This window comes from Hemitrygon akajei, chromosome 1 (assembly GCF_048418815.1).
Source record: "Hemitrygon akajei chromosome 1, sHemAka1.3, whole genome shotgun sequence".
In the NCBI taxonomy this organism is placed as follows: Eukaryota; Metazoa; Chordata; class Chondrichthyes; order Myliobatiformes; family Dasyatidae; genus Hemitrygon; species Hemitrygon akajei.
Window position 1 is genome coordinate 209,623,495 of NC_133124.1, and position 23,704 is coordinate 209,647,198.

Below are 23,704 nucleotides of genomic sequence, written 5' to 3' on the forward strand. Positions count from 1 at the left end.
CTAGCGGAGCTCTATATCCTAGAAATCTCTCACCAACAGCACAGAGGAAGCACCTTCACCAGAAGGGCCGTGGAAGGGTGACTTACCAGCTCCCAATAGTGATGGGCAGATGGCCTTGCTAGAAACTCCACTAATACCACAGTAAGTTGGGGAAGTTTCAAGGCCCGCACAGTTACAAATAGCTCAAAAGATCTTCCTTACGATTTGAGACAGGAGGTTTAGATGAACTTTCTTGCTTTTAACAGTCATTTTGTGCTCCGAGTAAGTTTAAAGACTGCAAAAGTATTAGCAGAATCCTTGCTGAAGACATCACTGTCCAAATTCCCCTCCCGTGATCTCAGGAAATCATCGTGTGTCATCGTGGCTGTGCAGATGTGCAGAGTGGGCGCAGGGTGCTGTGAAGTTATTCAACAATAGTCTTGTTGTGCTGGGAATGAGTTTAACACACACACACACACACAGTGATTGGGAGACTATTGGAGTAGCTTGTTAGCTGTGAAATCACTTATGAAGAATATGTTGGCCCTCTCTATAGTTCAGTCTTTGTTGTTATTACTCCCACTGAGAAGTTGTAATAAGCTCAACAGAGCCTGTCATTTGATCTATTAGTTTCCCAGTGTGTTCCAGTGCATGGTTTGGTGCCAAACCAAGGCGGATCAGAGAGAGAAGCGGAAAATAAAGGAGAGAGGAGAGTGAGAGAAAGAGGAGAGGGGGAGGGAGAGAGAGAGAGAGAGTGGGGAGGGAGGAGGAGGGGGAAGGGAGTGGGGAGGAGAGAGAAAGAGAGAGGGCGAGGGAAAGGGAAAGAGAGTGGGAGAGGGTGGGGTTGGAGAAAGAGATAGAGAGTGCAGAGTAAATTTATTACCAAAATACAGATAGGTTACGGCATACTACTTTGTGACGATGTTATGATATACTACTTTGTACTGCCCAGGCAGTTACAGGGGGAAAAAACACAACAGAATTTTATGGGAAGCTATACAGAAACAGACAAGCAACCAACGTGCAAAATAAGCCAAATAAAAACAATATTGAGAACATGGGTTGTAAAGAGTCCTTGAATGTGAGCCAGTAGGTGGTAGAATGTTGAGAGAGAGAGCGAGGACTGATGGCTTCACATTTTGCTTTGTGAGCAGGCCAGCAGTGTAACAGATACTGAATTGTGCAGATATTAGTAGAAACTTTTTCTTTCTTCCATGGTCCACTGTTCTCTCCTGTCAGATTCCTTTTCCATTAGCCAGTTACCTCTTCTATCACTTCCCAGCATTTCTCTTCACACACCTTTCTCCTCACCCGGTCTCACCTGTCACCAATCACCCTGCTCCTTCTCATTCTAGCTTCTGCTTCCGTCCTTTCCAGTCTTGAGGAAGGCTCTTGGCCTGAAAAGTTGACGGTTTATTCCCCTCCGTAGATGCTGCCCGATCTGCTGACTTCCTCCAGCATCTTGTGTGTGTGTGTGTTGCAGCAAGATCTCTCTGGGTGTTACTGGCCATCTTAACTCGGAGTGATTGCGAGAAGCAAAAACCTGCCACTGTCAAGTTCACCTCACCACCACACCTTCTCTGTGGTGCCATCAGCTTCATGAACCATTCAGTGTTATTTCAAGCACACTAAAGGAGCAAAGTTCACTGCACAAGTTTGCCTTGAAATGTGTCATACTTCCTGAGGCTTGTTTTCCTTGGCTTGACATTGCGACTGTAGAACTAGGACACCACAAGAAATACTAACTGTAGTCAGATGGCATAGCCTCAGATAGAGGGACATCCCTTTAGAACAGAGATGAGGAGCAATTTCTTTAACTAGAGGGTGGTGAATCTGTGGACTTCATTGCCACGGATAGCTACGGAGGCCAAGTCACCGGGTATATTTAAAGCAGAGGCTGATAGTTTCTTGATTAGTAAGGGTGTCAGAGGTTACAAGGAGAAGGCAAGAAAAGGAGGTTGAGAGGGATAATAAATCAGCCATGATGGAATGGCAGAACAGACCCAATGGGCTGAATGGCCTAATTCTGCTCCTTTTGTACTGTGCAAAAGTCTTAGGCATGTGTAAAAAAAATTCTGTGAAGTGAAGATGCTTTCAAAAATAATAAAATTATAAATTTCGAAATATCAAAAAAAAACTATAAAGAGCTGCAAACAGTAACAAACTAAATTAATCAATATTTGTTATGGCCATACTTCTGCCTTTAACACCACATCAGTTCCCTATGTGTTGTGCAGGTTTGTAAGAAAATCGGCTGGTAGGTTGTTCTTAGCATTCTTGGAGAACTTGCCACAGTTCTTCTGCTGGTTTTGGCTGTCTTTCTTGCTTCTGTCTCTCCAGGTAATCCCACAGTCCTGGATGATGCAGAGATCAGGGCTCTGTGGAGGCCATACCATCTGAAACCATACAAAAATCTAGGGTGTTTAAGACTTTTTCCACAGTACTGCATGTCTTAAGCTCAATTCCCTTTTCTATTCGTAGACCTGTCTAAATGCCTTTTAAATCTTGTCATGCTACCTGCCCAATCTTAATACCTGAAGGCACTGTGGAATTGGCACTGAGCAGGAGCAGATCAACTTAGATATTGGATGACAGAGAGGCCAGGTGACCCATTCCTGCCACTTTCTTGTATGCTCGTGGGTGCTTATTATTTCATGGCCAACCATGGTTCCCATTCAGTTTGTAGGTAGGCTGGGTATTGTTGATGTATCTTCTGGAATCACGAGGCAGTTCTCTGAGTTTATTGGATGGGCCGTCTGCCTGTGACTCAAAAAGAATTGGAAGTTAGACCATAGACCATATAACGTAGGAGCAGAGTAGGCCATTCTGCCCAATGAGTCTGCTCCACCATTCCATCATGGTTGATTTATTAACTCCATTCTCCTGCCTTCTCACCATAACCTTTGATGCTTATCAAGCATCTGTCAATCTCCACTTTAAATATACCTAGTGAATTGGCCCCAGACCTGTCCGTGACAACGGATTCCCATTTATTTATTTAATCTATTTCGAGATGCAGTGTGTGGAAGACACTTTTCCGGCCCAACGAGCCACACTGCCCAGCATCCCGTGATTGGTTTCACGGCACCAGTAATCTGCCTTTGCCTCTTTTCCTGTCAGTATAAAATGGTTCCGCTGGGCTTAGTAGCTAAGCCACAAGAGGAGACTGGACTTGGATGTCAGAGACTATTTGAGGCTCACACCAATGCGAGCATTTAATAGGCAGTGGGAGCTTATCCCCAATACCTTAAGGAACCTGAAGCCAGACATTGTTTCTGTAAAGAGCACAAAGAAGAATTTGTGGCTCTGTGTAAGAGGTACAACTAGTGAAGTGCCACAGTTAATCTACTGGGGGAAGACCGGTGCCGGTTTTCCTGATGAGGCAGTGTTGCCACAGACTTTCACCCCGAAAACCTCGACAATTCCTTCCCTCCCTCGGATGCTGCTCAGCCTGCTGAGCTTCTCTCGTGGATTGTCACTCTAGATTCCAGCATTGGCAGTCTCTAATGCCTCGTAGTGAAATAATCTTATTGATACCACACACACACACAAAACGCTGGAGAAACTCCTGAGCTGCTCTAGCATTTTGTGGGTGTTGTTCTGGATCTCCAGCATCTGCAGAATCTCTTGTATTTAATCCTATTGCTACTTGTTCAATGTTTCACCAGGTGCCTTGTCAGTCTCCAGTTTACATTTAGAGTCATAGAAAAGTACAGCACTGAAACCATCTAGTCCATGCCAAACTATTTAACTTCTCTACTCCCATCGACCCACATTGGGTCCATAGCCCTTCATACCCCTACCATCCACATGTCTATCCAAACTTCTCTTCAATGTTGAAATCGAGCTTGCGTGCACCACTTGAGTGACAGCTGTCATTTTACATTCTCACTGCACTCTGAGCGAAGAAGTTTCCCCTCATGTTCCCCTGAAACTTATCACCTTTCCCCCCTTAACTCAAGACCTTTAGCTGCAGTCCCACCCAACCTCAGCAGAAAAAAGCCTGTTTGCATTTTCCCTATCTATGCCCCTTATAGTTCTGTACTCCTCTATCAAATCTCCCCTCAGTTTTCTGCGTTCCAGAAAATAAAGTCCTAACCTATTCAATCTTTCCCTATGACTCAGGTCCTGTAGTCCCAGAAACATCCTTGTAAATCTTCTCTTTCCTTTCAAGAACCGCTTGGCTAACAGGTTTAACTTAGTGCACGGGCAATCCTGAGACCAAGGCCAACAATTCAGAGACCTGACTTCAAATCTGGAGACCTGTAGAATTTAAATTCAATCAATAATTTCAGACAGTGCCAGCAGCAATAACAAAAACAAGAAAATGGGAGGAACGGTGGTGCCGTGGTTAGCGCAGTCGTTTTACAGCAACTGTGATCACCGATCGGGATTTAGTTCCCACCGCTGCCTGTAAGGAGTTTGTAGATTCTCCCCATGACTGGGTGGGATTCATCCGGGTGCTCTGGTTCCCTCCCACATTCATAAGACGTATGCTTTAGGTTTAGTGAGTTGCGGGCATGCTACATTGGCACTGAACACGTGGCAACACTTGTGGGCTGCCCATCGCAATCCTCGCTGATTTGATTTGAGGCAGATGATGCATTTCACTGTACGTGTCAATGTTTCGATGAGCATGCAACAAATAAAACTCCAGTAGTAATAATGACCACAAAAACTATTGACTCTTCAGAAACCTCACTGGGTTCACTCATGAAGAGCAGGGAAGGAAATCTGCTGTCCTTACCTAACCTGGCCGACTCCAAACTCATCTCAGATGGTTGACTGTTAAAGTGGCCACTCGCACCCTCACAGCAGAGCTGGTGGATGCGAGTTTCATTGCAACATCTAAGAGGGGTTTGGCTAGGTACATAGATGAAAGAATGTTTTACTAGAATGTTACCTGGGTTTCAGCACCTGTTACAGAGAAAGGTTGAACAAGTTAGGTCTTTATTCTTTGGAGCGTAGAAGGTTGAGGGGGAACTTGATAGAGGTATTTAAAATTATGAGGGGGATAGATAGAGTTGACGTGGATAGGCTTTTTCCAATGAGAGTAGGGGAGATTCAAACAAGAGGATATGAGTTGAGAGTTAAGGGGCAAAAGTTTAGGGGTAACACGAGGGGGAATTTCTTTACTCAGAGTGGTAGCTGTGTGGAATGAGCTTCCAGCAGAAGTGGTAGAGGCAGGTTCGATATTGTCATTTTTAAAGTAAAATTGGATAGGTATATGGACAGGAAAGGAATGGAGGGTTATGGGCTGAGTGCAGGTCGGTGGGACTAAGTGAGAGTAAGTGTTTGGCACGGACTAGAAGGGCTGAGATGGCCTGTTTCCGTGCTGTAATTGTTATATGGTTATATGGTTTTATGAAAGGGGCATGGAGGGATATAGTCTGGGTGTGGGTTGATGGGTCTAGACAGTAAAAGAGCTTGGCATGAATTAGATGGGCCGAAGGGGCCTCTGTCTGTGCTGTAGAGATGAGGAGGAATTTCTTTAGCCAGAGGGTGGTGAATCTGTGGAATTCATCGCCACCGACTGCTGTGGCAGAGGTTGATTAATAAGGGCATCAGAAGTTACTGGGAGAAGGTAGGTAAATGGTCGAAAGGGACAGCAAATCAACCATGATCAAAGGACGGAGCATGATAAAGACAATAAGACCTCAGATCTAGGAGCATAATTAGGCTATTTGGCCCATCAAGTCTGCTCTGCCATTTCAGCGTGGCTGGTCCATATAAATGTGCCAAATGTCTCACTTTAGCTCCTATGTCTTGTGACTCTGTGACAATTAAGGACGGGCGATTAGTGGTGAGTCTGCGCTACAATAAAATAGAATAATCAATCATAACCTCTCCCCTTCTCCCTAGAGACTCCTGTGGGATAATAGAGTGATGCAGCGAGTAATTCTCCTACCTCATAGCTGCAGGATCTTGGTTCAATCCTGGGCACTGGTTCTGTCTGCATGAAGTTTGCATTTTCTCCCTGTGACCTTGTGGGTATAGCCCAGTTTCTCTAGTTCTTCCCGCATCCCAAAGGCATAGATCATTATCATCATCATCATGATGTGCCATGTTGTATGTCGTGGGCAATCATGGTCTTAAGACCATGATTGTTCTTGGCAAATCTTTCTACAGAGGTGGTTTGCCATTGGCTTCTTCTGGGCAGTGTCTTTGCAAGACGGGTGACCCCAGCCGTTATCAGCACTCTTCAGAGATTGTCTGCCTGTCGTCAATGGTCGCGTAACCAGGACTTGGGATATGCTCCAGCTGCTCATACCACCATCCATCACCTGCTCCCATGGCTTCATGTCGACCTGACCCGGGGCTGAGCAGGTGCTACACCTTGCCCAAGGGTGACCAACATCCTTGTGGAGAAAAGGCACTCCTTGCGCCTCCATTAGTAGAGATGTATCACTACCCTACCATCCAAAGGTGTAAGTGGCCACAGTAAATTGCCCCAGGGGTGGAATCTTGGGGGAAAGATGATAAACTGTGGGGAGAATAAAATGTGATGAGTGCAGGATTAGTTCTGAATGGTTGGCATGAAATGTTTGAGCTGAAGGACCGCGTTATATGACTCTGTGTGGGACAGATCACACTTGGCCATCGTCACTCTCAATACTTAGTCCTGAGAAAGAAAATAAAAGCCTTGCAGAGACTGAGTTTGAAATGGTGAGAGGGGTTTTCACTTTGTACAATTGGACCAGGACCGGAGAGAGATGATTGGGGTAGGAAGCCTCTCGTTGTATCCAGCTTGTCGCTGTCATCTGTGACCTTCAGAGTCCCACGTCCCATCTGGCAAGCAGTCAGGATCAATCAACAAAATTAGCAAATAGGAGGGAGGCTGCATTCTTTTGCAATAAAAACATTTTTCGTGACTCAGTTAATTTTAATTCCTGTCTATTATTCCTGCAACATGGCTGTCACTGGCTATCCCTGAGGAGTCACTAACTGTAGGTCTGGAATTGACGTGTAGGCCAGTTCATGTAACAAAACCACAAGAAACCAAGTTGTGGATGCTGTTTGGCACATCCCAGAAACCAGAGTCTCCTCCGCAGGCTCTGCCCATGCTTCTCACTGCCTCAGTAAACCAGCCAATGTACTCAAAGATCCATCCCACCCCAGACACTCTCTCTTCCCTGCCCCCCATTGGGTAGGCATTAAAAAAAGCCTGAAAGCATATACCTCCAAGCGCAAAAGCTGCTTCAGTCCTGCTGTTATAACACTACTGAATGCCCCCCCCCATTATGAGAAGATGGACTGTCGAGCTCACAGTCTACCACAATAAAGCCTTGTGCTGTATTGCCTGCCTGCACTGCACTTTCTCCCTAACTTTACTTTGCATTATTTTGAAAGGCCTCTGTAGAGTGGATGTCGAGAGGATGTTTCGTATGGCGGGGGAGTCTAAGACCGGAGGACAGAGCCTCAGAATAGAGCGACGTCCTTTCAGAACGGAGATGAGGAGGAATTTCTTTAGCAGAGAGTAGTGAATCTGTGGAATTCATTGCTGTGGAGGTCAAGTCATTGGGTTTATTTAAGGCAGATATTGATAGATTCTGGATTGGTCGGGGCGTGAAGGGATACGGGGAGAAGGCAGGAGATTGGGCCTGAGAGGGAGAGTGAATCAGCCATCATGAAACGGCAGAGTAGACTCAATGGACCACTTCTGCTCCTATATCTTATGGTCTTATTCTGTTATTGTTTTACCCTGAACTACCTCAATGCACTTTGGTAATGAAGTTATCTGTATGTGTGACACGCAAAGCAAAGTTTTTTTCCCTGTACTACCGGGAGGTCCAGGAGCCTGAAGACACACACTCGGTGTTGTAAGAACAGCTTTTTTCCTTTTGCCATCAGATTTCTGAAGAGGCAGTGAACCAACCCATGAACACCACCTCACTATTTTTGCTTTCTATTTCACTACTTTTTTAATTAAAAAAAATATACCTATTTCTTATAGTAATATATAGTATTTTTATGTTTTGCACTGTATTGTTGCCACAAAACAACCAATTTCATAATATCTAAGTATTGACAATGATATTAAACCTGACTCTGATGTGATGGTATTAACTTAATTTACCAGGCTACAGCAAATTTACTTTCCTGCTCTTCAGCAAGCATTTTGCCTAATTCAAGTAATGTTTCTGTTTCTTGAACTGTTTTGGGCTTGTCAACCAGTTCCATTCCTTCACTCTCTTTCTCTTTGGAGGTAGAGTGTCACATTCTTCTATGGCTTACCCAGCTGGTCTAAATATTCAGTCATGTGATTCACTGGAGAAACTCAACGGGTCAGGCAGTATCTATGGAGGGAAGTCGGCAATTCCTTTCATCTGGTCCCAGAATTCCAGACCTCCTCGAAACCAACTGATTATATTGGCACCTCGGTACACTAACCCACACACCACCAGGGTTCAGGAACAGTTGTTACCCTCAGCATCAGGCTCCTGAACCCATCAGGATAACTTCACTCACCTCAACTTTGAACTGATTCCAAGAACTATGGTCTCACTTTCAAGGGCTCAACAACTCATATTTATTTATTTATTTACTTACTCATTGCGTTTAAACAGCTTGTCTTCTGTTGCACATCTATTGTTTGCCAGCCGCTGTGTGTCGTTTTTCATTGATTCTATTGTATTTCTTTGTTCTACTGTGAATGCCTGCAAGAAAATGAATCTCAGGAGGGTATATAGTGACATATATGTACCTTGATCATAAATTTACTAGAAAATGAATCGCAGGATAGTATATGGTGACCTATACGTACTTTGATAATAAACTTACTTTGAACTTTGCGCTTTGAACCCTGCTCTTCCCCTGTATATGACGATGGCATGGTAGCATAGTGGCTAGCACAACTCTTTATAGTCCAGGTGACTCGGGTTCATTTCCTGCTGCTGCCTGTGAGGAGTCTGTACGCTCTCCCCATGACCGCATGGGTTTCCTCCGGGTGCGTCGGTTTCCCCCCTCTTTCCTACCCCAAAGAGATTAATTGGTCATTGTAAATTGTCCCGTTATTAGGCTAGCAATTAAATTGGGAGATTGCTGGTGCGGCTCGAAGAGCTCGAAAGACTAGAAAGGCCTACTCCGTGCTATCTCTCAATAAATAAATAGATATTATGTTTGTACCTTGGTACATTAGTCCCAGTTTCCTCTGTATACATTAACTGGGTTCATCGGGGCCATGGTACACTGACCGTGTTCTTACTCAATAGATACATAGAACATAGAATAGTACAGCACAGTATAGGCCCTTCGGCCCACAGTGTTGTGCCGAGCCTTTAACCACTCCTCCCATATATCTCCCCACCTTAAATTCCTCCATATACTTGTCTAGTAGTCTCTTAAATTTCACTATATTGACTAGTTAGCCTCAGTACATTAACCCTGTTCTTTGCCTGTATGTTGTTGTACTGCTGACCATTGTATTGATGACTCAGAGCTCTAGTTCTGTTTTCAGTCAGTGTATGCCGAGTGGTTATTTTGATGTCTCGGCACGCTAACGCTAATCTTCCTCTGTTTCTGCGGGCAGGTTACATCCACAACAGCAGCAGCATCTCCCCCCGGGGCTATGCACCCACCCACTCGCCACAACAGTCAAACTACAGCACGGTCGGTGGCAACATCAACGGCTACAGCAACGTGCCGATGTCGAACCTTGGCGTGCCCAGCTCCCCAGGATTCCTAAACAGCTCTCCCGCCAGTTCACCCTATGGGAGTAAGTGTCACTTTCCTTCAGCGTAACCCTACGAGACGGAGGCAGTCTCACTAACTTGTCTTCCTGATGTTTCTCACGTAACAGCCTGATGCTCTGGAGGGGTTTCAGTGAAGCTGGAGTCAATTATTTTAATGTTTCTTGTCAGTAGTGTGGTTTTGTGTCCAGATATTGGAAAGGTTTTGATTCTGGTTCCAAATGGCTTGTGGAGACACAAGAGATTGCAGATGCTGGAATCGGGAGCAAGCCACAAGAGGCTGGCGGAACTCAACAGGTCAAACAGCATTTGTGGAGGGAAGTGGACAATTGGCATCTTAAATCGAGACCCTTCATCTGGAGTCCAGATGAAGGGTGTGGCTTGAAATATTGTCCATTTCTTTCCGTAGATTTTGCATGACACAGTCAGTTCCATCAGTGTCTAGTGTTTGGCTCCAAATATTTCCTGTCATGTTTCAATCTTGGGCTGAGGGTGTGGGGTCTAGATACAGAGGGAAATCATAAGCACCACGAGATCCTGCAGATGCTGGAAATCCAGAGTAGCATGCACAAAATGCTGGAGGACATTTTGGGCCGAGACCCTTCGTCAAGAGCCCCGCTGAAGAGGCTCGGCCCAAAATGTTAACTATTTATCCTCTCCATAGACGTGGCTTGACCTGCAGAGTTCCTCCAGCATCCTGTGAGCATTACTGTGTTTGGAGAAGATCCTAGTTTTGGCTGGTGCTTTTCAATAAGGGAATCGTTCCTACTGTGAATCATTGTCCACTAATCCCAGTCCAGGGTGATGTCAGGCAAGGGCCTACAGAATGACTCTGAAAGCTGGCAAGATGTCACCTTAGGGTTGGAAATTCCTTAGCATGTGACCGGTGGGGTGTTGGACCACGTGGAACTTATGCTTAGCGGGAAGCTGGGCGTCGTCGATCCACATCCCTGTAAGCACCCCCGATTCTTCTTTCAGTTGACTACAACAGACCTTAGGCAAAGGTTCAAGAGTTGATTTATTATCAAAGTATGTATGCAGTATACATCTCTCAGATTCATCTTCTCCAGATAGCCACAAAACAAAGAAAACTGTGGAAGTTGTTCAAAGAAAAACATCAAACCCCCGACCACACAAAAAAAAAACAAATCTCGCAAGCCCCAAATCACCAACCCCTCCCTCACGCAAAAAAACTAACAGATCGCTCCACACTGAAAACTGCGACTAGAACATCAAACCACATACCTCCAAACCCCACCCCCCCGCACAATAAACTAACAGATCGCCCCACATGGAAACCGGCAACAAGGACATCAAATCCTGAACCTCCAGTGTGCCAGTCAGCAGCAAGAAAGAATGGGTGAAAACACAGAATACAAAAAAAAACACATAGAGCTGAAAGAGACCACTCATTACAAATGCTGCCTCTGTTGGTTCCTCTTCATAAAGGCAAGGTGTTCTGCAAATGCAGGAAATCCGGAACAACACACACAAAATGATGGAGGAACTCAGCAGGCCAGGCAGCAACCACGGAAAGGATTAAAGAGACGATGTGTTGGGCCGAAACCCTCCATCGTGGATGCCGCCTGATTTTCTGAGTTCCTCCAGCATTTTGTGAGTCCCAGCCTATGTCTTCTACCACTGGGGAAGACAAGGGCTGCAACCCCACTGCCTTGAGGTTCCTCTCCAAGACACACAGCATCCCAAATTGGAAACAGATCATCAACCCTTCATTGTCACTGGCTCTACCTCATGGAACTCCCTCCCCAACAGCAAGTTCACAAGAAGGTGATTTGTCACCACATTTTCAAGGGTTATTAAGGGATGGGCAAATAACGACTGGTCTGGTCAGCAGTGTTCCAATCCCAAAAGTCAGTAAACACGGTAAAGGAGTAAAATTGTTCATTGCTGAAAGACACTGTAAACCCACACAAAGCTTTGCTTCTGCAGTCTCAGTCTCTTAGTGTGTAGGCATAAGATCTTAAAGATTGAACTGGCACTGTGCTGTAATGCCGACTGCCCAGGTGTGAGGCATTGGAAAGTCAAGAAACCATGGTCATCATCATCATCGTTATGTGCCATGTTGTATGACATCATCATAATGTGCCATGTCGTATGACGTGGGCGATCATACCATGATTGTTTTTGGCAAACTTTTCTGCAGAAGTGGTTTGCCATTGCCTTCTTCTGGGCAGTGTCTTTACAAGACGGGTGACTCCAGCCATTATCAATACTCTTCAGAGATAATCTGCCTGGCATAGCCAGGACTTGTGATGTGCACCAGCTGTTCATACGACCATCCACCACCTGCTCCCTTGGCTTCATGTGACCCTGATTGGGGTTGGGGGGGGGGGGTAAACAGGTACTACACCTTGCCAAAGGGTGACCTGTAGGCTAACAGAGGGAAGCAATGCCTTACACCTCCTTTGGTAGAGATGTTTCTCCACCCGCCACAGATACCACGTTATAAGTGCGAGACAAAACTGAAGAAGGAAGGGTACTTATATTCATTTTCACCCAGGCCCAAAATCCCAGGAAACAAACTTTTCCTCCATCAGTTTTCTGAACAGATTGAGCTGTAGAAAATTAATCACATGTATTTTTGTTTCAAGAAACAAGACTGCAGAGCTTAAGTTGGCTTTGCGTTTAGATAAACCATTTGGATCCTTTCATCTCCTCTCACTTCGCACCATTAACCCCTCAGCAGGCACCTGTCCCCCTCAAACCTCGAGGGAATGACACCATTGTGTAATCTTCATAGGGTTCTCCTGCTCGCACTTTTTCTTCCCCTTCTTCCTTGAACCTCACGCAGGCTGGGATCTAGTGCCTCAAGAGCAAGGTGCCCTCTGGTACCTTCATCCAGTAGGCTCCCCTTAATATGTAATGTTAGAAAGTGAGACTTGGCATGCTGTTCATTCTCAGTGCTGTCCTGAGTAAGCTGTTTATTAACATATTGTATCAAAATATGACATTTGAATACATTTCCTCTTGCAGCTTCCACTGAATATAACATGGTCCTCTAAACCTGCAGTTTAATCCAAACCTACAGTCTGTTTTCCTGTGTGTGTGTTTTTACTTGTTTAAGGAAGTTTAGGAGATATCACTGCAGTCTGATGTTCCTTATATTTAGAGACAGACAGGATGGTCACAGGCTCTTCCGGCCCAATGAGCCTGCATCACCCAATTGCACCCATGAGACCAATTAACCTACTAACCTGTACGCCGTTGGAATGTGGGAGGAAACCGGAGCACCTGGAGGAAAACCCACCCATTCACGGAGAGAATGTACAATCCCCGAGCAGGCAGCTGCAGAACTGAAACCTGTCACTGACCTTGTAATAAGCATTAGGCTAACACCTCTGCAGCTGTGCCTCTCCCAGATATATATCATGGGGTATATAGTTCTTACATCAAGGAACGCTTTATAAATTCATTCCCATCTCTTGCTCTAAAAGTGAACGGAATATAATGGCTGAACAGTCAACTTAACTTTGTATGTGGCAGTCCAATTACCTCTATATATATTCTCCACCACTTTCAAAGATTACTACCCTGGTACAATATGACATCACATCTCAACTTGTAAAGCTCTGTACATTACTGAAGTGTAACCCTCCCAAACATGTTGTTGTAGAAGCACGCTGTGTGTAACTGAGTACCCAGCCCCCATCTTTAGCATATAATGCATATATAACATTGTGTATATAGTTCTTACATTAAGGAACACTTTATAAGTTCATTCCTCATCCTTCGAACTTCAAGAGAATGTAATATAATGGTTGTACGTACATCCACAACTTTTGATGTAGCATTCCAATGACGTCTGTATAACTGAGTTAAGAACAGTTAACCCAATCAATGGGAAACAGATTTCTACTGTGGTACTGGGGTGTAACACAAGTGTACATGTTAAATTATGATACACTTTGTGTTACTGTACTGTGTACTTATGCCATACAAAGCAACTTTCACCTGCATGCCTATAAGCTTTGCTTCTGTTCTATGAATAACTTGCCTTTATAAATTCCTATATCTACACGCGCTACAAAAATTTCTTATGTAAACGTCAGTTGTTAATACGATGCTCTCTGAGTGGTAGCATTACAGAAGTCAACCTGTATTATAAATTAACCTACTACCATGAATCCCAGAATAATCATGTATCTTCTTGATTTTATATACATATATTTGCTGAGGTCCTAACTAAATTATGTTGCAGAAATAGGGAAAATGTTTGCAATTACAGTAAACATGAAATTAGACCCATATTCCTGGACTCCCATGTCTTCCTTTGAAGTAGCTTAATATTTTAATATTTTAAAATATCTGTTTAACATTTTAACATTGGCCATAAAGTACTTTTCCCGGGACAGCTATCAACCTGTTGAAGCGCATTAGTTTAATGTTTTGAAGTTTGAAAACGTAATAGAGATGCCTGCTGCAGTGAGTCCAATTATTCCACGCATCCCTATTTCTGGGGTTCCATTCTTCCCTCAGACCTTTTCCTGGAACTTCTGCCTGCTTATCAGCCACCTTTGGGGCATGCTGTACGCCCAACCAGTCTCAGGCCCCAGGCTTGCTTGTTTCCGCTGTGGATCTTGGGAGACCAACCAATCGCATCCCTCGATTGAAACAATGAGTTGCAGTGCACCATGGGAAGTACAGTGCCTTGCGAAAATCTTAGGCACATATAGATATATCCAGGGCACCTAAGAATTTTGCACAGTACTGTGTATCGAGAAACAATAATAGCTGCAAACTGTGCCACAACCACAATTTAATGGCATAAACCATAAAATTACTGGAGCTGAATTAGGGTAAACGTGCTATACCTTTCAGACACGGCTGATTTTTCAGCAGTTTTCATGCGTTTTTCCAATAACCCTTAACCCCCTTACCAATCAAGAACCTATCCATCTCTACGTACACCCAGTGACTTGGCCTCCACAGCCCTTTCTGGCGACAAATTCTACTGATTCACCACCCTCTGGCTAAAAAAAGCCCTCCTCATCTCATTTCCAAACGGACAACTCTTTTCAATGAGGCTGTGCCCTCGGGTCCTGGACTCACCTACTGATGGAAACATCTTCTGCACCTCCACTTTTCCTGGCCTTTCAGTCAATGTCATGTTTTAAAAACTATTTAAGCAACTTCCTCCCAACCTTTGGAAATGGGCAGAAATAATAAACGTTCATATTACTTTTTTGGAACTTTGTGCATCTTATTGGTAAGTTGGCTACAATTTTTTTTAAAGTTCATTTACAAATCAGGCAGGGCCTTGATAATGAAGATACTATATAAAAAGAATGGAATACGTGACGTTGAAGTATGGGCTGAATTATATTTGCATACCTGATTATTCAATGAATTTTCTATCCTCTAACCTATTCTACCTGTCCTGTGGGAGAATGGTAATAGATTATAGTTATGATCATATGTCAGCGAAGTGCTCGATAGCTTCTAGCTCTGTGCAAGTGAGACCCATTAACGCAAGTGGAAGTGTGGTTATTTTTTGAATTATTTACAATTCACACAGCACAGGAAAAAAGGCCCTTCTGCCCATTGTGCCCACTCTGTCAACTATCAAGCACCCACTATACCAGGGGTTCCCAACCTTTTTTTATACCAAGGACCCCTGCCATTAACTGAGGGGTCCGTGGACCCCAGGTTGGGAACCCCTGCATTATACTGATCCCATTTACCAGCACTTGATATTTCTGACGTTCAAGTGCTCATCTGGTTCTTTCTTAAGCTTTGCGTGTCTCTGCATCCACCAAGACCTCACTGAGGTTCAAATGGTTCAATTTAATATCGGAGAATGTACACCGTATGCAACCTGCAATTCTTACTCTTCACAGACACCCATGAAACAAGAAACCCCCAAAAAATGAATTATCATAACTTCAGAACCCCAAAGCCCCCTCCCATGCACAAGCAGTAGCTTCCCCCCTCACTTAAACCAGCAGAGTCAACCCACCCATCCATGCAAGCAAAAGTCCCCAAAGAGACCTTGATCTAGAGTCTGTCAAAAACTACATTCCATCCCAACACTTTGGTATCACCAGTGAAGAGGGAGGGAGAGAGAGAGTGAGAGAGAAAGATATTTATAGGGGTAAATAAGAGGGCAGCGATCTGATAAGGAATTGTGGAGACGAGGAGGGGCTTTAACCAGGAACCAACATAAGGACTGAGCTGTTGAAGAAGTCGAGGCAACTTTTTGTTTTCTTGCTGTTGTTGTTCAATTACCTGCAGCCCTTCCGTTTGTAGCTGAAAGACAAGTGGCAGTCTTGGCACTTGAGATCTGCATACTCCACTTCGAGGGTGGACGAACCAAGTACGAAATGCAGACTGTCAAAGCGATGGCTGGATGCATTTCAAACGGATGAAACATTTCCTAAAAATACCCTTCAGTTATAATTTCTCTAAATTATAAACTCACAGCGAAATGGTGTCTAGGTGTACCTTCAGAAGAAAAGGACACAATGTATTGCCCTACAGAGGTAGTGTCCCTTTAAATTATAAATGCACCCAACTCCATTAATCCAATACTCCATTTCTGCAGGAGCCGTTGGGTCTTTATGTCTAAGACAGACCTGTTCTTTTCTTCCTCCTTTTTGTTTTATTTTCTTGCAGTTATGCCTCCCAGCCCGACCGTGGCCTCCGCTGTCCCTCTGCCCTGCAGCACCTCTGCCATGCTTCCCTTCTCATCTTCTGTCTTCCCTGCAGTGAAACAAAAGAGCGCTTTTGCACCGGTGATCCGACCCCAAGAGTCCCCCTCCCCAGCCTGCTCCAGTGGGAACGGAAGTGGATTCCGAGGTGAGGAGAACGGCGTTGAATTTGTGCGTGAGAGGGCGCGTGGCACAGGTGTGGAGGACCTGGCGAGGGGGCGGGTGGTAGGGGAGAGGCACGAGGGAGGTGGAATCGTCTCGGCGACAGCGCCCGAGGGGCGTTACCAGCTGCTTTAGCACCCTCCAAAAATCCTCCAAGGAGTAGTGGATAAGGCCCAATCTGTCACTTGTAAATCCCTCCCCGCCATTGAGCACATCTACATGATATGCTGTCGCAGGAAAGCAGCATCCATCATCAGGGACCCCCACCACCCAGGTCACGCTCTCTTCTCACTGTTGCCATCAGGAAGAAGGTACAGGAGCCTCAAAACTCACATCAACAGGTTCAGGCCCAGTTATTACCCCTCAACCATCAGGCTCTTGAACCAGAGGGGATAACTTCACTCACTTGCCCCATCACTGAACTGTTCCCACAACCTAAGATTCACTTTCAAGGACTCTTCATCTTATGGTCTTGATATTTATTGCTTATTTATTTATTATTATGATCTCTTTGTTCGTTTGTATTTGCAGAGTTTGTTGTCTTTTGCACACTGGTTGTTCCGCCCTGTTGGTGTGGTCTTTTATTGATTCTATTATGGTTATTGGATTTATTGAGTATGCCCAGTAGAAAGAAAATCTCAGGGTTGTACTTATACATACATTGATAATAAATTTACTTTGAACTTTGAACTCCCCAAGTCATAGCTTCATACAGCAGGGAAACAAGCCCTTCAACCCAGAATATCAAGCATATACTTAAAATAATCTTGCTTATAATTCTCCCAACACTCCTATCAACTACACTCCCAACATTCTACACACACCGATGCACCGGAGTCAAATTACGATGACCACTCAACCCTCTTGTTTTTGTTGTTATTTTTGGTCCTGTTTTTCTTTTGGTCCTATGGATGTAATTGGGCAGCTCAGGCTTTTTATGCAGGAAGGGCCTTTTACCATCTCTGAATAGAAAAGAAAACACCTACTCAGATCTGGGATGTTGGGTGAAAACCAGAGCAGTGAGAGCAACATTTCCTCTCATTTTCTTTTACAGCTGCGCGGACCAACCGTTGCTCTGAGCAGGAAATTTACCACATAACCTCTGACACCCTTTTACTAATCAAGAATCTATCAACCTCCACTTTAAATGCACCCAATGACTTGACTCCGCATTCATATGTGGTAATGAGTGCCGCAGATTAACCAGAAAGTATAGTCCTTTGGCATGGACTAGATGGGCTGAATGGCCTATTTTGGTGCTGTAGTACTCTATGGCTCTGCTGTAGTACTCTCTCACTCAATGTAGTCATGCATTGTGTGATTATATTAACCTCCCTCGAGCAACCTGTCACCCAGTCAGTAGAAAGTCTAGTGTGCTCTTGAGTGGTTTGAAAGCAAAGAGTCCTAGAAGATCGTGATGCTTATGAAGGGCTGTGGGAAAAGTGAAAGCAGCAAGCAGTTTGTAAGGTACAAGAGAGTCCTGCTGAAGAGTCTTGGCTAGAAATATCAACTGTTCATTTCCCTCCATAGATGCTGCCTGACCTGCCTAGTTCTAACAGACAGTTTGTGTGTGCGGCAATAGATTGTAAGGGGATGCTTGCTGCTGGATCTGAATCTAGGCACCATTATGTCAGGATACGAGGTCATCACAATATGAGGAATTTTTCCTTTCCTTTTTTAACTTAGTGCTCATAATGTAGAAGACCATTCAACCCCTCATTTCTATACTGACCATCAGAGCATTCCATCAGTCCCAATCCCCACTTGTTTCCCCCTAATCTATTCTCTTTCATACAGGCCCATCAGTTCCCTCCTCCGGATCTTCTCCCACCCTACCTACACTCACAGAGAGGCCAGTTAACCCACCCAAACTGCTTTGGAACGCTGGCGGAAAGTGGAACAGCAGGTGGAATCCCATGCGGTCACAGGGAGAGCGTAAAAACTCCACACCAACAGAGCCTGGGGTCAGAACCAAACTGGGCTCGCTGGAGCTGAGTGATGCCACCTGGCCACTCCTATATACACCAAACCCCTCTACCCCAGATGAATGCTCAGTCATCGAGTAGATTCAAGGCTGAGGATGGAGCAGGAAGAGTGCCAGAGGGTCTGGGATCAGGAAGGCAAAGTAGATGAGGCACAAGATTTTACTGAACTTTGGAGCTGGCTTAAGAGAATAGATGTAGTTATGTCCCTCCTATTCACATTAAACTCCAATGTTTCATTGAAAAGCACAATAAAAGTGGCAAGAAAGTGGCAAATGAAATATAATATTGGAAAATGCATGGTCATGCACTTTGGTGCTAGAAATAAATGAGCAGACTATTTTCTAAATGGGGAGAAAATACAAAAATCTGAGATGCAAAGGGACTTGGAGTCCTTGTGCAGAACACCCTAAAGGTTAACGTGCGGTTGAGGAAGGTGAATGCAATGTTAGCAATTCATTTCAAGGGGTCTTGGGTACAAGAGCAGGGATGTGATGCTGAGGTTTTATAAGGCAGTGGTGAGGCCTACAGCACAATACAGGCCCTTTGGGCCACAATGCTGTGCCGAACATGTACTTACTTTAGAAATTACTTGGCATTACCCATAGCCCTCTATTTTTCCAAGCTCCATGTATCTAACCAAGAGTCTCTTAAAAAGCCCTTGTGAACAGTTGTGAACACCTCATCTAAGAAAAGATGTGCAGGCATTGGAGAGGCTCCAGAGGTGGTTCACAAGAACGATTGTGGGAATTAAAGGGTAATCATACGAAGAATCTTTGATTGCTCTGGGTCTGTCTTCACTGGAATTTAGAAGGATGAGGTGGGGTGGGGGGATCTCATTGAAATCGTTTGAATGTTGAAAGGCCTTGACAGAGTAGATGTGGATAGGATGTTTCCATTGGTGGGGGAGTCTAGGACAAGAGGGCACGGCCTCAGGATAGAGGATCTTCCATTTAAAAACAAGATGCAGAGAAATTTCCTTAGCCAGAGGGTGGTGAATTTTTGGAAATTGTTATCACAGGCACCTGTATTTAAGGGAGAGATTGACTGGTTCTTGATTGGACATGCCATCGGAGATTACTGGGAGAAAGCCGAGGTGCGGGTTGAGGAAGGGAAAAGAGGACCAGCCCAGATTGAATGGCGGAGCAGTCGCGATGGGCCACATGACCTAATTCTGCTCCTATGTCTTATGGTCTAAAATGTGAAAAGCATTATGGGATTGCACAGAGAACAGCCAGGCTTCCGAGGACTGAGAGCAAATGTTCCCTAACGCTCCACTGAACGCGGTGGGTAGGGTATGATTCCTGTCTGCTCCAAGGGTGATTCAGGACAGCCCAACCACAGGAGGCTAGATGGGCCAGAGAGCATCATTGCTCTCCGATGTGGCTGCTTTTGTTTCTCATGTAGCTGAACCATCAGGGAAACAAGTCACTGCATGTTCTGTGGCTTTTTCTCAGGTCACTGATTTTGGGCATCGGGAATTTTGGGGGGGTTAATTAAGGGTTTGAAATAATTGCTACACACACACACGCACGCGCGCGAACGTGGTAGTGTAGTGGTTAGCAACAACACTTTATGGTACCAGCACCCTAGGTTTCATTCCCCCCCACTGTCGGTAAGGAGTTTGTACTCTCTCCCTGTTGTCCGCGTAGGTTTCCTCTGGGTGCTCCAGTTTCCTCCCATAGACCAAAGATGTACCGGTTGGTAGGTTAATTGGTCGTTGTAAATTGTCCTGTGATTAGGCTATTGTTAAATTGAGGGGGTTTGCTGGGCACCACAGCTCGAAGGGCTGCAGCTCAATATGTGAGTAATAAATAAATCACACAGAAAAAATGTTTTACAGTGGTTTATGGGATTGAGAAAGGTCTAAACCACTCAAAGAGGGGGAAAAAATGCCCCCTTTATGTCCTGACAGCTAGTTATCCTCCAACCAAAGCACTTCAAAAAGTTTATCCGGCTATGATCTCATAGCTGTGGGATCATGCTGTGTACAGCTGTTAAATTTGCCCTTGTAGTGAGTCACTGCAGTTATGGAGTATTCAGTGCCAATGTTTTGAAATGCTTCAGAAAGTCATAGTACTGTATTCTTGTAGTAAAACTTTTCATTTGTTAATTGATAGTCCGTTTTAATGTGTGAGATTGTAGAGTTTTCATAGGCTGTGTTCAAACCTTGTGTAAAGTAACAACTTGTGGACAAGAGGACACCTCCCTCTTACTGGTCACAATGTCCTGACTCAGAAACTACCTGTACTCCATCATGGCTGATCTATTTTCCTCAACCCTGTTCTCCTCCTTCATCACATAACCTTTAATATCCTTCCTAATCAAGAACCTATCAACCTCTGCTTTAAATACACCCAATGACCTGACTTCATCTGTGGTAATGAGTTCCACAGTTTCAGCAGAAAGTTTGGTCCTCTGACACGGATTAGATGGGCTGAAGGGCCTGTTCCTGCGCTGTAGTACTCTATGGCCCTGCTGTTCTACTCTTTCACTCAATGTAGTCATGCATTGCGTGATTATAATAACCTCCCTCGAGCAACCTGTCACCCAGTCAGTGAAAAGGCTAGTGCTGCTGTTGAATGGGTCAAAAGCTAAGAGTCCTGGAAGATTGAGACGCTTCTGAAGGACTGTGGGAAAAGTGAAAACAGCAAGGAGGTTGTAGGGCACAAGAGAGTCCTCGTGAAAGGTCTCGACCAGAAATGCCGACTGTTCATTTCCCTCCATAGATGCTGCCTGACCGGCTGTACCTTTCCAGTTGCAATAGATTGTAAGGGACTGCTGTTGCTTGCTCTGAATCTAGGCACCTTTATGCCAGGACAAGGCGTCACCACCAGTTTGATTATACCCAATGACTTGTGACTTGGCCTCCACAGTCATCGATGGCAACGAATTCCACAGACTCCCCACTCTCTGGCTAAGGCAGACACTTGATGTGCTCACTTAAGAGAGTATTATTTCTTTATTTTGTGTGTGTGTGTGTGTGTATTATGTCATTAAAGGTAAGTAGTTGGGGCTATGCTTCTGAGATATGCAAAGGCTTTGAACATTAAAAAAGAAATATCAGTCTCATTGTAATTTAAATTTGATTAATTTTAATTTACCATTAGAGTTTGCCATGTGTAAAGCACTTCAACACATGGAGAGCAGTACTCAGAGATGTGAGTTCACTTCCATTTTATCAAGAGATGAGTGGGTAATCTAATATTCAGTGGGCATATTTAAAGCAGAGGTTAATAGGTTCTTGAATAGTCGGTGCGTCGAAGGTTATGGGGAAGAGAGCAGGAGAATGGAGATGAGAAGGATAATGGATCAACTATGATGGAATGGTGGAGCAGACTTGATGGGCTAAATTCTTACGGTCTGATGGGATAGTCTCCTAATCTCCTAATCTAGGTGCTCTCTTGCGCTTCTTCCCCCAATTCCAGATGTTAATATGAGGAACAACCCTACCCTTTTCCGTAACTGGCAGAGTTGTGGTCACTGTCCCCCAAAGAGTTCCCTTACTGATATTTTCATCACCTTCCCAGTTTCAGTTTCCTGAGATAAGGTTGAGTCCTGCCCCATCTCTAGTAGTTGTCATCATTATGTGCCATGCCGTATAACATAGGCAATCATGGTCCTACAAGGATTCTTCATCTCATGTTCTTGATATATTGCTTGCTTTGCTTGCTTATCTGTCTATTTATCTATTCTTGATCTCTTTTTCTCTTTCTTTCTGTATTTGCACAGTTAGTTGTCTTTTGCAGATTGGTTGTCCACCCTGCTGGTGTGCTCTTTCATTGATTCGGTTATTAGAATTATTGAGGATGCCTGCAAGAAAGTGAATCTCAGGGTTGTATATGGTGACATATATGTACTTTGATAATAAATTGACTTTGAACTTTGATGGATGGCGACACATGAAGGGTCCCGAAGCAGGGCCCCGGCCCAAAACGCTGATTGTGCATTTCCCTCCACAGATGCTGCTGAGTTCCTGCAGCGTTGCATGCATGTTGATCCAACTGCAATATAGTGTTGCATGTACATTTACAGAGAAGTGCAGTGTAACTGTAACACTGTTCACAGGGAACTTGTCAGTATGTACACATTCGTACAACTCTCACCCCTTGCCTTGTCACATATTCTATGCAGCAAACAGATGAACATCACTTTTTTGTTTTTGTTTTATACACTTGTGGCCAGCAACGGCGAGAACTTTCCAGAACATTCTCACAGCCTTTTAGGAGGAAAGAGGAGGGTCAGTGTTGGGATACATTAAAACTAAGCAGTGAAGTTGAGAATTATTTTTCACAACTTTACGCATTTATTTGGTTCCTATTTTTAGAACAAGAACAGGGATTCAGATTGAATTATTTTTAATTTATCAGGTGAATTTGCCAGTACTTCCTCATTTCTTTGTTTCTCCCAATTTATTCCAATGGGAATTTCCCTGACAAATGTATTAGGGCAGGATGTCTATTAGCAACGTTTCAGGTACTCTACACTAGCTACAGTAAAATTTCTTTCTTTATTTTGGAGTCATGTCATTAAAGAATGGGAAATTTGATTTTGGGGAGATAATGGAGGGGAGTATGATCTACACTCAGTGACCACTTTATTAGGTGCAAATATCTAATCAGCCAATCATGTGACAGCAATCTAACGCATAAAAGCATGCAGACATGGTCATGAGGTTCAGTTGTTGTTCAGACCAAACATCAGAACTGAGAAGAAATGTGACCTAAGTGACTTTGATCATGGAATGATTGTTGGTGCTGGATGGGGTGGTTTGAGTAACTCAGGAACTGCTCATCTCCTGGGTTTTCATGCACAGCAATCTCTAGAGCAGAGGTTTCCAACCCTTTTTATGCCATGCATCGATACCATTAACTGAGGGGTCTGTGGACCCCAGGTTGGGAACGCCTGTTCTCGACTTTACAAAAAAATTCTGCGAAACGCAAAAAAAAAATCCAGCAAGTGGCAGTTCTGTGGGTGACAACGCCTCGTTAATAAGAGAGGTCAGGGGAGATTGGCCAGACTAGTTCAGGCTGACAAGAAGGCTGACAAGGACTAGTTCAGGCTGTCAGTAACTCAAATAACCACGTGTTACAACAGTGCTGTGCAGGAGAGTGTCTCTGAATGCACAGCATTTTGAAGTGGATGGGCTACAGCAGCAGAAGACCATGAATAGACACAGACACTCAGTGGCCTCTTTTCTAGGTAGAGGAGGTATCTAGTAAAG

General features: G+C 44.4%; 1 protein-coding gene across 12 annotated transcripts in view; it reads left to right on the plus strand.

Annotated features, from left to right (window-relative positions):
- The window catches only part of LOC140734898 (transcription factor COE2), a 318,188-nt gene that overhangs the window by 276,137 nt on the left and 18,347 nt on the right, over positions 1-23,704 (plus strand). For 7 of the 12 annotated variants that reach the window (XM_073059600.1, XM_073059582.1, XM_073059608.1 and 4 more), the window contains 2 exons: positions 9,509-9,694; positions 16,302-16,484. In XM_073059600.1, coding sequence (XP_072915701.1) covers positions 9,509-9,694; positions 16,302-16,484 — 369 coding nt within the window. The remainder of the gene's footprint in view (positions 1-9,508; positions 9,695-16,301; positions 16,485-23,704) is intronic. The other 5 variants (XM_073059627.1, XM_073059645.1, XM_073059652.1 and 2 more) reach the window with 2 other exon arrangements.